Genomic DNA, 14,275 nt, shown 5'->3' on the forward strand with positions numbered 1-14,275 from the left:
AACATTTTTCTCTCTTGCAAAGCATGCTTTCTTATGTTTGTTAGGATTACAGGCCCGCTTGTCCTTGTAAATGTGTGACTGTGATGGAAAAAATGTTTAATTCTAGTCCTGCAACTGATGGCTGTGTGTTTAGTGTGTCCTGAAGTGAGTATTTGAATTAATTCTCACAGATGCTCAGTATCTGCATTTCCAATGGTTTTACTGGATAGCATTGTAATGCTCTTAAAACACTGCACGTGGGATTCGCTTCAGCATCTCTAAAACTGGATAAAGCATTGCCAGGGGTATTGTTTGAATTAAAGCTTAGCAGGACAAACAAACCAGGCATATCTGAAAGCGAAATGTAAACATGATGCTGGGGTTCCTGGTTAGCACTTGGTGGCTGTGGGAAGTTGACAGCTGTTACATAAAGGTTAAACGTGCATTCTTTGGTCTGTCAGTAAAATTAAGCCTCCTAAAGACTATGTGGCACTCCGGAAGACATGAATTTATCTGTGTGCATAAACAGAATATACACTTCAATATAAATATGCTTTCAGGACTATTTAAAGTATTAGAAGTACGATGCAGTCCCATAAAAAATGCAGATGGAGCTAGCAGATTTTGGGAAGTGCCTGACTACATTCAGATGGGCTAGAGAGCTGATGAGTGTCTGGAAAGCAAAGGCGTTTGCGTTGCTAAATAACAGCAGAGGATGAGAAAGAAAATGGTATAGGTACAACGGGGATATGAACTGAACTAATAAATGCTTGACCTTTAAATTTCATCTTTGCCAGCTTCTCAGACTGCTTCTCCCAAAGACTGACATGACTGTGTTTTATGTTATGCTTTTATTTGCCATATTTGTAGTTAGTTACAAGTAAAAATGATTGAAATCCATTGTAGTTAATACAAAATAAAAATATAGCTGCACGGGTTATGCCATGATTTTTCTTACAAACAGTATCTCCTATATGATACCATACACTTAAGAGCTTAACTCTTAATAGTACTCACCTACACTAAGCTCTTATTGACTAACTTCCAGTGTGATTTACTGGTTACAGATATTACCCCTGCGGAGTAACATCTGTTAATAATTTCATAACGGTATTTTTGCTGTAGTTTTTATTTCCCCTGTAATTTGTGATTCTAAATACAAGTTGAAGGAAGCAACCTTTTAGTGCAATGTTAAGTATCAGCAGAATTTTATATATATTAAAAAAAATAAAAAAACCCCACTGCATAAACAAACAAGGATGTAAGGTAACTGTTGTGAGTATTGTGCTTCCCTTTCCTCCCCTCCCCCTTACCTTTGTTAAGTGACAGGAATGAACATTCATGGTGAACAAACTACCCTGTAACCTCTCATTTTCAATGAATTTTGAAAAATTACAGACTTGTAATTTTGAGAGCAGGTAGGTGGCTTTGATGAAAGTTATTAGCAGAGAATCAAATCCTGTGGCTTTGCAGACTCATCCTTACGTAAACTCATCCCTGCCATGAAGTTCAATCCATGACACATTGTTCCCTTTAGACATGCCTAAGAGAGTATTTCACCTTTTTGAAAAAATTGTCCTTACATCCCTGTAATTATCTAACTCTTCTGTGTAGATATAGTTCTATATATGAAATAATTTGTAAAAAGATAAATTATGCTATTTTCAAAATACTCTGAGATACAAAGTTGTGCAGGTGCAAGTTTGATAGTATATTGCTATAAAGACTAAGAATTAATTAATTAGTGTTATCTGAGTATATGTTCTTTAAGCCGAGAGTACAGATTTAATGTTGTGGGGTTTTATTTTTGCTTTTTTTACATTTCATAGCATTTCATACTTTCTTCAGACTGTCTCCATGTTTCTATCAAATTCCTTCTATTTTTTTTTATTTTTCCATTTCTGATCCCTTAAAGGTACAGTAGCTGATCACACAGTCATGCTTGTCACTAATGTCTTTCCATAACTCTGGTAGACTGAAACCCATCTTTTCATTTCCACCCTAAACACAGTCATTTCTTCTAAGTGAATAGCAAGAGGCTTCTGGCAAACATCTTTTCCCCCGTTGAAACTGATGGAACCAACTTTTCAGCTTCGCCCTTTTAAGTACTCTGCTCTTCTACGCTTACAGCGTCGTGGGGCAAAGCCCCAAACAAACTACATGTATGCACAGTTACTGAGGCTGTTAGTATTCAAGGAACATAGCACGGAAACCGAAATCGAATGTTCTCATTGGTATTTCTACATTTACATACAAAACTACTCACAGTGCTGTGAAATACTGACAGAGAAGAAAACAGACCAGAAATGTTTGGGTTTTGACTACTCTCCACGAATTCCTCTGACCTAAGTATAAGAAAGCCAGCTGACCAGCTTGCTTCTACTAGACATACTCTTTTCCTGCTAGTCTCTTACGCCAGCTGACAGCATCTCTAACTTAATGAACACCAGTAACTCGGCCTAAAACAGAGAATGTTGCAGCCTGTGTCATTGACCTTGTTCCCTCTGCATTCCAACACGGTGCAATAAATTACCACTGCAGAGAAAAGGATGGAAGAAACTGAATTGCTACTACCGCCCGTGTAGCAGAAACCAGTTACTCGCCTAAGTAAAACTGTGCATATCTGGAAGGCGAAGGAAGGCTCAGGTTGATTACGCTGTTTGGTCTATCTGCAGGACAGCTGCTTGGGTCGTTTCTTCGTCAGATTGTTCTGTTTCCCCACTGACTGGTTTGTTTCTTTCATCATACAGTTTCTGGCTAGAAACTTCTAGAGGCGTCCCATACTCTTCATCGTCTTCAACAATGGAGAGCTCGATGTTGTTGTTCATCGTGGCGTTCCCTTCCATTCTGGCTTCCTTCTCTAGAGAATCGGCTACTGCTTTGCCCTCCTCGGTCAGCGAGGTGGTAGGTGTCATATCCGAGTGCATGTCGGCAAATGACACTTCATCCCCATTCTCCGCTTGGTCGTTGCTTGTAGTTTCTGTTGGTCTGTCCTCAGCTTCAGCAGGGCTTTCTCCTTCACGGGCTTTCTTCACGTTGAATGTGAGGGGAGATACTTTGAAAGCCGAACTCTTTGAAGAGGAGGATTTCTGATGATGTACAGTAAGTGATTTCTTGATCTTTTCTCTCCGTTCAGGCGAGACAATCTTTGTGCTGATCTTGTTCATCTTCTTCTCAATGTTTTGGCGGGAAAATGCTTTCTTGAGGCTGTCTACCTTCTTGAGGCTGGATCTTTTAATTTTCTCAGCTCTCGATTCTTCTGTTTTCTCCTCTGCACTGTCATCCACATCATCTTCCTCGTGAAACATTTCATCATCTGAACACAGCTCCACTGTGTGCAAGGTTTCTTCCAGTGTTTTGTTCTCATCCACAGGCTCCTCTTTTCCTTCTGTAATGCTGGGAATAGGCTCTTTTGCAAAAACACTGGCAGGGATCTCATTTTCCTCCTGAAAGAATTGACAATATTTGAGTTTCATAGTTCACAGGACACAAATTTAATAAACAAAGCACAACCCTGAACAATTACTTTTTTTTTCCCCCCATGATGAGATGAAGGATGCTGAACATTTCTTGTTGTTTCAGTATATTTAACCAGTAACAAGCCACTCAAAGCCCACTGAACCATTATCTGATACAGTTTAAGACTAATGAGCTGTCAGCTGCAAGATTTCTCTTTCAGAGTGACTTGGAATGTATACAGAATGGAAATCCCGTTCTTTGTCATTTAAATCAGATACTCTTATTAAAGAGCTTAGCTGTAAAGTTGTACACCCATCCCTGGGGAGAAGGGATGGTATGGTGGCTAAGGAGGTCGTACTAGAGACTCCTGAGTAGACCTACAGAAGCCATGTAACCCCAGAGCTTTCAGTTTCTCTAGCCAAAGATTGGGATTATCTCTGCAGAGATGTTGGGTGCATCCGAGGGGTACCTTAGATGACAAATGCAGTTAGCGCTCCCACTGTATTTCAGAGAAATATATGTAGCTGTTAAAACTAGATTGTGGGTACTGACCAGCCATGCAGTCTATGATGTTTAGAGTATGTGTTATTTCCCATCTATTTACAGCACCAAAAAAAAAAAAAAGTAAATTTTGTTGGTAAATTGGTAAATATTAAAAATATGGACAGGGCAACTCCTTGGAAAATAATATAAAAAAACATTTATGGCATACCAAAATAAACAGACATTGTACCACATAGAAAACACTAGTAGTCACTTCTAGCTAAGAGGAAAATGATTACTTTTTAGGAACAAAACCAAGAAAGGGCATGGAAAGAAAGAAGGTATCTGAAAACAAAAACAGGCTGAACAAAGGCAGAAGCTGCAACTCGTAACGAAGGACCTCTGAGACTACTGAGCACAGCAGCTCTGCAACACCCAGCAGTTCAGAGGCAGCACAATGAACGCTCTGTTCTGCGGTAGGTTTTGCAGGCATCTGCCCATGCAAAGAAAACGAGGCTCCTTGCACACTCCCTTTTCTTTTCAGAATTGTTACGCCTTAGATCTGCATAGTCTCTATTTATTACCTTTTTTATCACCTTCAGGCAGAGTGCATGCAATATCACCTAGTGTTATGGATTGGAAGGATTTTTTTTGATTCCCCCCCCATACTTATCTTTCTTTAGATACAAAAAGTAGTAAGTGCTGAGTGAAATGGTTGTAATAGTCTCAGATCTGTCCCTAGTGGGCCTGAGTGTACAGTTAAGGGGAAAAAAGGCCACGTACACTTTGAAGTTCATGCTCATTATTTCAGGACGGAGCATACAGTTGTGATCACTGGAGAGAATAGTGTCTCAAGTTAAATTTGCTGTCAAGACTGTATAAGGATGTCTTTATGAATATACCACAGTACTTTGTACATGGTTGATTTTAAAAACAAAATGCTCCCAACTACCTCATAGCACTTCTGGAACTCAAGAATATGCACGTGGACAGGGAGAATCATTTTATACCACACATACACAGTATATAACCATATATACTGTGATTAAAGTGTGTTGATGAATATCCCTTGGGGATATAAAAATGAAAAGTATGAAAAAATTGATGGCTGTTTGGCAGTTTGTATGTGCTTTGCTTCTACGGTTTCCACACACCTTCCTGGACTAGCGGCTTCAGTCGGATACACTGACACAGACGAAGCTTTCCAAGCCTTTTGCCTTCAGTGGAACATCTAATAAAGCCACCGTTCTTCTCCCAACACCTATGTTGTTGCAACTATCGGCAACAGTGACCAAGATAACAAAACAAAGAAAACCTGCACCAGCTTTAAGTGAAAACAGCTGTAACTGCAGTACAAATATTTATATTTTCTCTCCACTGCAGTTAATGAAATGTGGATTACATGAGTGGGTGCAGTGTTAAATTATTCCCCAGAGCATGAGAACTCAGTATAAAGCATAATTAACGTGTCTTGTGCATTCTTTCCAAACCTAGGTAATCGCATACAGTTTTAAGCATCTCAACATTCAGGTGTAAGTGCCTGAATGGCATAGAAAACTCTGATTTTAATGAGTAAAGATGGGTTGTAACTTTTGAAGTATTTAGTCTAGGAAAGTGGTGTCGTATGAGATTGATCACAGGGCAGTCTGAGCCAGAGATGGGCCTGTGTGGCTCATCTCAAGGGCAGTTTAGCTCTGTGTCTACAGTATTCACGTTAGACTGAAGTAGTGCATGCAGTCTCTAGAAGAATATGGACATAGATTTTATTTCAATTTTTATCAAATTTGTGACTGAGTAGAAGGGAGACTGTCAAACTATCCATATTTATAAAGGAAAAAAAAAAGCAAACAAAAATATACTACATAATAGTGAGCTAATGATTCAATTAAAAGCAGATCCTAGGTGGTCTTTGGCTATCAGACAGTACTGGCATTCAAGAAATCACCTCTCTGTCTAAGCTTCCTGCATGGCCCTGGAAAACATCAGGCTCTGGGCATCTATTACTCTGCTTGTAAAAATGGGAATGACATGCTTTCCTATCTCACGTTTCTAAAAGACCTTAGGATCACAGGACTATTAAAATGCAAATGAAAATAAATTCAGTAAAATGCTTTGGAAATACAAAAGGTAGTAAGTATAGTAGGAATGCTCTGTGGTGGAACAGATGTTTCTGTTTCAAATACAGTTACTGATAACGTTGTAAGTGGGCTATTGGTAACTTTTTGGTCTAACAAGTTTATATGACACCTATATTTTGTTTTGATACATTTTCCAGGCAGTCTAGTGTTTCATTTAGGAAGACTAGAACAATACACTGAAAAATGCCAACTGTTACAAAGTGCATAAATATTTTCCATGCCAAAAAAAGTAGAATTTTGATCTTTTCTTCTTGATCTAATCTAAAATTCTGAGAAAGCAATACATCTTTTTATTTTCCATGTCTGAGTTCAAAAACAGCACTTGCATTTTCTCAGATGAGCTTGGCTGTAGGTAGCTAGCTCCTCTGAATTTTATTTTTCCATGTAGGAGCCGAATAGACTTGTGCAAGTTCTCTGTGTAAAACAACTCTTGCTAATACTAGTAATACTTGCAAAGTTAAAATCAGTGCCTTCCCTGCGGCTTTGATCAGCTGTTCTCGGGAACTTGCTATAGGTCATAATCTCAACCCTCTCTTTTACCAGAAAGAAAGATAAGATCCATAATGGCATACTACAAAACCAGACAGCCTGAGTGAACAGTTAATTTACTCAGGAGTGCTGAATCTCTGATGCCACATAAGGGAAATCAGTGTGCTTTGGTTTGGATTTTTGTTAGATTTGTGGTAAAAGGCCATGGCCTTCAAGAAGGGGAGATGGCATTTTCCCATGCTTACAGCAGTCCAGGCTCCTCTGTACTTTTTAGATGCTGTTATAGGCCTAAATGATTACTAGTCTAAAACTTGTTTTGCTACACAAAATAGGCCAAACGATGACAAATCCTTCTAAAAACATCTACAGCTCCACCTTCTTTCCTTCAGACAAATAAATGTTCTTCAGACCTGGATGTCACCATGGGGAGGGAGGAGGGCAGGGAGCAGGCTGGGACCACGGGCAAGGAGGAGGAAACTGCCGGCCGCCCATTTGCACGTCCTGTGCAGGCTGGGGAGTTTTGGGAGCGGGTTGTGAGTTTGGCTCCACCATCCCCCTGACCTCCCACAGCACAGCTGGGTCAAGTCCTAAGAGCCATGTGAGATATTTTTGTCATTAATCAATATAAGAGTATTTTCCCTGCAAGGCTCCAGTGGGAAATTTAGTAGTTAGATAACAGCATTATCAGTTTGTAATTTTTCTGTTTCCCTCACTTGTTCATTTTTGAGTTTGAAGTTGCTTTTGCGAAAGATTATTACAGTGACCCAAACAACAAGATAAAACCAAATGGCTAATTTCCTCTGCCCTCCTCTTGCTTCATTTCAGTATGAAGCATTTAACAAGAGCAGCATCTGAAAGAGGCTTGAATATCAGTGTGCTTGACCCCAAGCTGTAACTTTGACTTATTTTATCTGTCCTATTTACCAATAAACATGACATTTAATTGCAAAATTAAACATGAGCCTTTTTTATCTTGCATTTTGCTTCTGCAGCTAAAATAGCAAACAAAACCCCCACCAAACCAGAACCAAAAAGCTGGTCATGTGGCAAGAACAAAATAGAGGGGAACAATGCCAAAGCTTAACAAGGATTTTTAAAACAGTCACTTCAGTGTTTTGCTAAATTGCTGTGTCACTTGTGGCATTTGTAATAACGTCTGCATCCTCAAATGCTTGGAATAGAGCTCCATTAAAATACATCACCAATTAAAGAAATACATGCAAACTAGGAACAATGCAGACAGTCCAGGGAGAGAAAACTAAGAGCATTTTAATGGAAAATATGTAAATAGCTGAACTTTTCTAAACGCAGTTCATTCTCAGTGTGTACGCTGAGGGAAAGCTGATGCTGCCGAGTGGCAGCATGGTTTCATAAAATACAGAGCTGGAGCTCAGTCATGTGTTTTGGCTATGCTCAGTGCTCCCACCAAGTATCAGGGAGTTTGAGGTATACAGTGAATGCAGAACTGAATGACAAATGTGTATTTTTATTTTCATACCGAGCTGTCTTCCTAAGCTGGAAAAGCGGGTCCTAATGAGAAACACGCTGTGTGAAGTTTGGGATTGGTTTTTTTCAGTGGAAAAGAAGAATCTTCCGAGTGAAGAGAAGTCTCTCATATCCAGATTTCCCTTTTGTTTTTACAGAAATCTGGCATCAATATGGCTTCATTGTTGCGACTTCTCCTTCCTGCAATTGTTTTTCCATGGATTCCTGTTCGGGGCGGTACAAAAACCCAGCCAGCCTTCTGCTCTTTTCCCTCTGTACAATTGTCCTAGCAAGATGGTGGCCCCGCTGACTGCCAGGTCATCCCACCTCCACCTTGCAAGGAGACCCTGCCGGGAGGTTTCGAGGAGGAGGGCACGCAGGTAACGTGCCTGCCCAGGCCGGCAGCAGGCATACAGGCACAGCATCATGAGCACCCGCTATCCCTTCGGGTGCGGCCGCTTCCCCAGTGGAAAATCCCAGCTCCTCCCAGGCTGTTGCTGGAGAAGGCCCTGGGCGCTGCCCGCCCCGGCCACCCTCCCACGCCCCGGGAAGCCCTGCCGGCAGCCCTGGTTTTCCAGACAGCCACGCTGCCTTTTAGCAACAGGCCAGTGCCAGAAGCAATTCCCAGTTGACAGCTGATTTTTTTTTTTTTAACTGAATTTAACTGCAGTATTTCTTTTCTAAGGCTTATGTTCCTGATCTGCAGCGGCTTGGGATCAGTTAAGTTCACCTCCCCCCGACCATGGCAACATATTTTCCAGTCATTGATTCCAGTTGATGGGAACAGAGTCAACTAAATCCTTGTAAAGGCAATGAAGAACAGACCTCCTGTCCAAAGGTACCACCCCAGGGATGGGCGGTGGAGAAGCAGTGGGTTTTCTTTAGCTGTTGTTCTGGGACACAGACCTGTGGTGTTTGGTTTGGGTTTGTGCACTTCAGCATTAAGGAAAGGCTTGGAGGTTTAAATAGGCCTTAGCTTTGCAATAATATTTAGTGTCGGGAAACAAGCTAAGCCAGCTCTCCCCTGTCAGGACACTGCTTTACCCTTCAAACCCTTCTTGGCGAGTTTTACCAGTACTATGTCAACTTAAATCACTATGTCATCTTAAAATGCTAAAATTTGGGTTCTCTGGAGGAAGATACTGTAGTTACAATAGCAAGGCCTCAATTCTCATGCTTGCAGGTAGCAGAAATGCCACAAAATTACCTTCCCACAGGCCAAGCTGGTGCACGCTCCCCATGGGAAATGTTCAAGGTCTAGGTCTGAACCTGGAGACGGGAGCCAGGCGTTAGCTAACACGGCCTGGGAGATGGCAATGTTTTGACTTACAGGAATGGATCTTAAATTACTTGGAGGAGTCCAGAGAACATGTGTCTTTTAATTTACCCAGTCCCTGGAATAATTTCCACATTCCTTCAAGGGTGGAAAGCACCATGCTCAGTACGTGCTGCAGCTCCTCCTCTTCTGGCTTGACAAGCCTGGACGGTAATTTGGGAGAACAATAAACAGGGAGGTGGGGGCTTCCTTTCTGGGGGAAGCGCCTGCACACTAACCAGGCCTGCCAGCTTTTAAAATCAAGTTCTGCTCTGTTGTTTTGGGTTTGTTTAAACGGAAAAAACCCCAGCAACCCGAGGAGTAGAGTTAGCTACTGACAGATGCAACATGCAGCTGACAAGTTTAGCCTGAGGAGCTGGTGATGTGCCCGGCCCGTGCTTGCTCTCCTTCCTTCCCCCGGTGTGTTGTGGAGGTCTTTTTTTTTTTTTAAAGATGTAAAAGTCACGTCCTGTGTTTAGTTAAAGCTCACACTGTGTTCTGTCCAGACCATTGCTTAAAAAGGGGAAAATATGCAAACTGCTGCTGTCACTGGATGGACTCCCAGGAAGCTGAGTTTTTAGCTGAATTTTTAACTCATCCCTGAATGGGCCAGAACAGCCTGAGGAGCAAAGCGGGGTGGGAGGCTGAGTGCTACAGGGAGCTGCAGCACTGCCCCTCTCCTGCTTCTGAGGGCAGATGCAAGGGCGGTTTTTAGGGGCACCGCTGCAAGTTAGCAAAACGGGCCCTTTTCTCAAGTTTGCTAAAAACCAAACAAACAAAAACAAACCCACAACAAAACACTCTTTCCCCACGTATGCTAAGAGTTAGTAAAAGATGGCTCTTTCCCCAAGTTTGCTGAGAATAAAAGGTGGCTTTTTCCCCAAGTTTGCTGAGAGTTAGCAAAACAAGGTCTCTTTCCTCTGGTTTGCTAAGTTAGTAAAAGACGGCTCTTTCGCCAAGTTTGCCAGGAGTAAAAGAGGGCTCCTTCCCCACGGTTTGCTAAAAGTTAGCAAAATAAGGGCTCTTTCCCCATGTTTGCTAAGAGTTGGTGAAAAAATAAAGGGCGTTTTCCCGAAGTTTGCCAAGAGTTAGGAAAAAAGACTGCTCTTTCCCCAAGTTTGCCGAGGTTGAAAGAAGGTTTTTCTTCCAGCCTTGCTAAGTTAGCAGAAAGACTTTTCCAACTTTGCTAAGTTAGTAGTAAGTCAGCTCTTTCCCCAGTTTTGCTAGGAGTTAGCAGAAGCGGGCTCTTCGCCCAAGTCCGGGAGGAAGGTGCGAGGGGACGCAGGGCGCGGTGGCCAGGGTGCACGGGGTGGCCGCAGGGCCTCTCACCTGGAAGATGAGCACCTTGAAGCGGTCCCGCCGGAGCAGCTGCGCGTGATGCTGCTCCAGGCGTCGCACCTGGTCGCATTGCCTCTCCAGCCGCTCCCGCACGGCGCGGGTGTGGGCGCACACCTTCCGCGACTTCTCCAGCAGCTTCTCCACCGCTTCCCCCGTCGCCCCGTGGCTGCGGCACAATTTCCCCAGGTCTCCCTGAATACCCCGCACCGCCCCTTCCAAACCCCGCTGCCTCTGCTCCATCTGCCGCTGTTGCCCTTCCACCGCTTCCAACATCGATACCAGTTTCTCCAACAAGGCCAGGACGGTCAGGGCGTTCACTTGCCCCCCGACCGCCTCCGACGGCGGTAGCGGGGGCACCGCGCTGCCTCCCGCCGCCTCCCCCATCGCTGCGCCGGGATGGGGACGGCGGGTGCCGGAGCCGCTCTTAAGGGCTGCGCCTTCCTCCTCCCCCGGGGAGGTTTCGGGCAGAGCCCGGCCCCGGCCCCGGCCCGCCCCGGGCGGCCAGAGGCCGCCCGGGGCGGGCCGGGACCGTGGCCGGGCCCCCGGTGCCTCCCCCCATCCCCTATCCCCCCCCGCTTCCCCTTTTTATAAAAGCCAAGGGTGTATTCTCGCCCCACACTTAGCGAAATGCAGTCGTCGCCTCCTCGCAAGCATCAGTAGATGGCAGGAGATACCGCGAAATGCGGTCGGGGATGGGAGGGGGGGAAAACCAGCGGCTGCTGGAGAAGGGGTTGGGAAAAGCTGGGGGGAAAAGGCTGGTGGTGGTGATGGTCTGGGAGAGTTTGCGGGTGTAGACTGGAGTTAAAGCCTGTCGTTGAATCTAAAGGAGTTTAATAATAAAAATTTTTTTAAAAATTAAATTATTACTATAATCAATATAACAACCATTATCATAATCATATATTAAAATTATTATGCTATAGCAATATATAACATAATATTAGTATAATTATTATATAGTATTAATATAATGATGATTATGTATAATATTGCCATAATAATTAACATAATGTATTCACACATGGTGAATCAAATGTGGCACTCCTTCCACCAAGCAAACGCTCCATGCAACACCAGACTGTTTTTTTTAATAATAATTTAAATCCTCCTTATTATTATTAATAATATTATTATTATGGTTTTTAATAATAATTTAGACAATGATTGTTCCATTCCATTCTAGTCTAGTCTTCTTATTCTTATTTTTATTATTTAAAAAAACCCGAAACAGTCTGCTGTTGCGTGGGGTGCTTGCTTGGTGGAAGGAGTGCCGGGAGATTTGATTCACTGCCCGCAATGTGGAGATTAGCTGGGCACTCTGGTTGCCCTGACTGGATTCTCCAGCGTTTCTTTGGTAAAGCATAGGGTAGGGTTAGAACGGCTGTTTTGGGGGAATAGCGATAAACTATCGATAGAGGTGTGGTGGCAGAGGGACAGTGTCTTCAAGCTTTTGCGAAGCACCAAAAGGAGCTACTTGGCATGAAGAAATACCAAGCTGTTTATTTAGAATAATACATAACTGTTCCCAGGTCTGATCCAGAGCTGTTATCGTCAGGGAAAATATTACAAAGTTTCACGGACTTGGGCTGCTCATCCGTATGCTGACGTTCTCAAGCACAGTCAATTTCTTTTTATCTTCTGTTCTTGACATTTGCCTGGTAACAGGACTTCTTGCTGCAACGCAGATGTTTCTAATACTTGGGTATATAGAATTCTAATACTTGGGCAGCTGAAATATAATATTTTCTAACACTTGGTTATATATAATTCCTCCACGATTTTCCTGCATCCTGTAGATTAAAAACATCTATTTGGAGTCCAAATGGCTGTGATCCTCGCCCTTTTTTTTTTTTGTATGTAGAAAACAAAATATATTAATCATTTTACCATGAAAAGGAATAAAAATTAATGACTTAAAGATAATGAAAATGAGTTAGCCATTTCAATCACCACATGTTCAAGCCCCTGAATGTTCTGCATTAGTATCTGATTTTTTGGTCCTTGCTTTTTTTCAGGCTGCAACTTCCATTTCTCAAGTTGTGGGAGCTTCAAAAATGCATTTGGTGAGTGAGTTCAGTTAGGAAAAAAAATCACCGAGTCTGCCAGGGTTGTCAACAAGGAAAGTATGCCGAGACTGTAAAATATGCAGGCTCAGAGGGGAGTGGACATATTTTAAAGGGAGCAACCTAAACAAACCCCTTCTGTTTCCGCTTGCTCTCCCTGGCAGCACTACCTGATACGCCCTTCCTAAGACATTCGTGTTCCCAAAGGGCTGCCGGTGCCTGCCCCTCTCGGAACAGGATTCTGCCCAGCTCGCTTGCTTGCTCTCTCCCTTTTTCTCGGCTGGGACCTCGGAGCCTGGGCAGGGAGGAGGCATTTTTGCAGAGAGAAGCGGCTCACGTTGCTCTGGCGGGGTCTAACGCGCTGTCGGTGGGTGGGTGGGAGAAGGGCAGGAGTTTAAACCGGTCGCAGTTTATAGCAGAGGCGGCGCACGCTGCTGCCGGCCCTGCCTGCAGCACAGAGGTGGGAAGCTGAGCCTCGGCTGTGGTGGCAGAGGGGAGGGATGGAGAGAGGCCGCTGCCGCCAGCAGTACCACTTGTGGCTCTCCTGGCAGCCTTCTCCCTTGCAAAGCCAGAGGAGCAGCAAGCCCAGCTCTCCCTGTCTGCATCTCAGCTCCAGTCCTTCTTCCTGTCCCTCTTTCCCCACGGAAGGAGCAACCCAACTCTGTCCATGCCCAGCTAGGTATCTTTCCTGTGGCAGTTAGTTATTTTTTTTTCCCCCCAAAATTAATTTTTAGTTCAGTTTTGATGAGCTGTGGCAAAGCCCTGGCCTGGCTGTGGTCCCGGCTGCTGGACAAGCTGGCTTTCCAGCCTGTCTCTGGTTTGCACTTTGGAGCCTGTCTCCCCGAGCCTTTCTGCATCAGCCTTCTACTGTACGTGGCGCATGTGCATGCTGGAGAAGATAGGCACGCTGTCTTCGCAATCTAAATAGACACTCTCCTGACTCCTGTTGTGAGCCTTCTGCAAAGGTTCTGCAAGTTTTTGAGTGTTTAAAACTCCCAGCCCTGTGTGCATCCTAGGAAAAGCTGCAACACCGCATAGTAGCTGGCACAAAATCCAAAGTATGGTTTCCCGGTTAGTCCTCTGCCCCAGTAAAGCAAAGCCAGGGGCAGCAGCGTTGATGTAGCTGCAAGGCCCGTCAGCACCCACTGCCGGGGATTCCTTGGGGTCTCCGTGGCTCGGGAGGTGCCGTGTTGCCCCTGCGCTCCCTGCCCAGCCGTGCCACTTGGGTCACCTGCCCTAAGGTGGTGCTGTGGGGAAGGAAGGGGTGATGAGCCCAGGAATAAGATAGCCCCAAACTGGTACCTCTTCCAGCCATTCCGCTAAATTCCAGCTGCGGGTTGTGACACCAGCTGTCAGCTCCGATTACCTGTCGCGTTTGTAACAATCCTGTCAGGCTGGCTGAGCTGCCAGCGCTTGGAGGAACCAGAGACTTTTTACGCAGGTTTGGGGTTTTTTTTTTTTTTAGTTTTATTGATTAATTCTGCAGGATAGCGGAGGGGTTTTCTTGCCAAGTTGCAATGCAGGTT

The 14,275-nt window shown here is 44.0% G+C and overlaps 1 protein-coding gene across 1 annotated transcript; it reads right to left on the reverse strand.

Annotated features, from left to right (window-relative positions):
- Positions 1–795: 795 nt before the first annotated feature.
- On the reverse strand, positions 796–11,148 carry CAVIN2 (caveolae associated protein 2). Its single transcript, XM_082313639.1, has 2 exons — positions 10,678–11,148; positions 796–3,425 (listed from the first exon to the last, which is right to left on the reverse strand). Exons 1-2 carry the CDS (start codon positions 11,068–11,070, stop codon positions 2,631–2,633), a joined length of 1,188 nt encoding a protein of 395 aa, XP_082169765.1. The 5' UTR covers positions 11,071–11,148; the 3' UTR covers positions 796–2,630.
- Positions 11,149–14,275: the final 3,127 nt, after the last annotated feature.

Source organism: Platalea leucorodia (assembly GCF_965183815.1).
Source record: "Platalea leucorodia genome assembly, chromosome: 5".
Lineage (NCBI taxonomy): Eukaryota > Metazoa > Chordata > Aves > Pelecaniformes > Threskiornithidae > Platalea > Platalea leucorodia.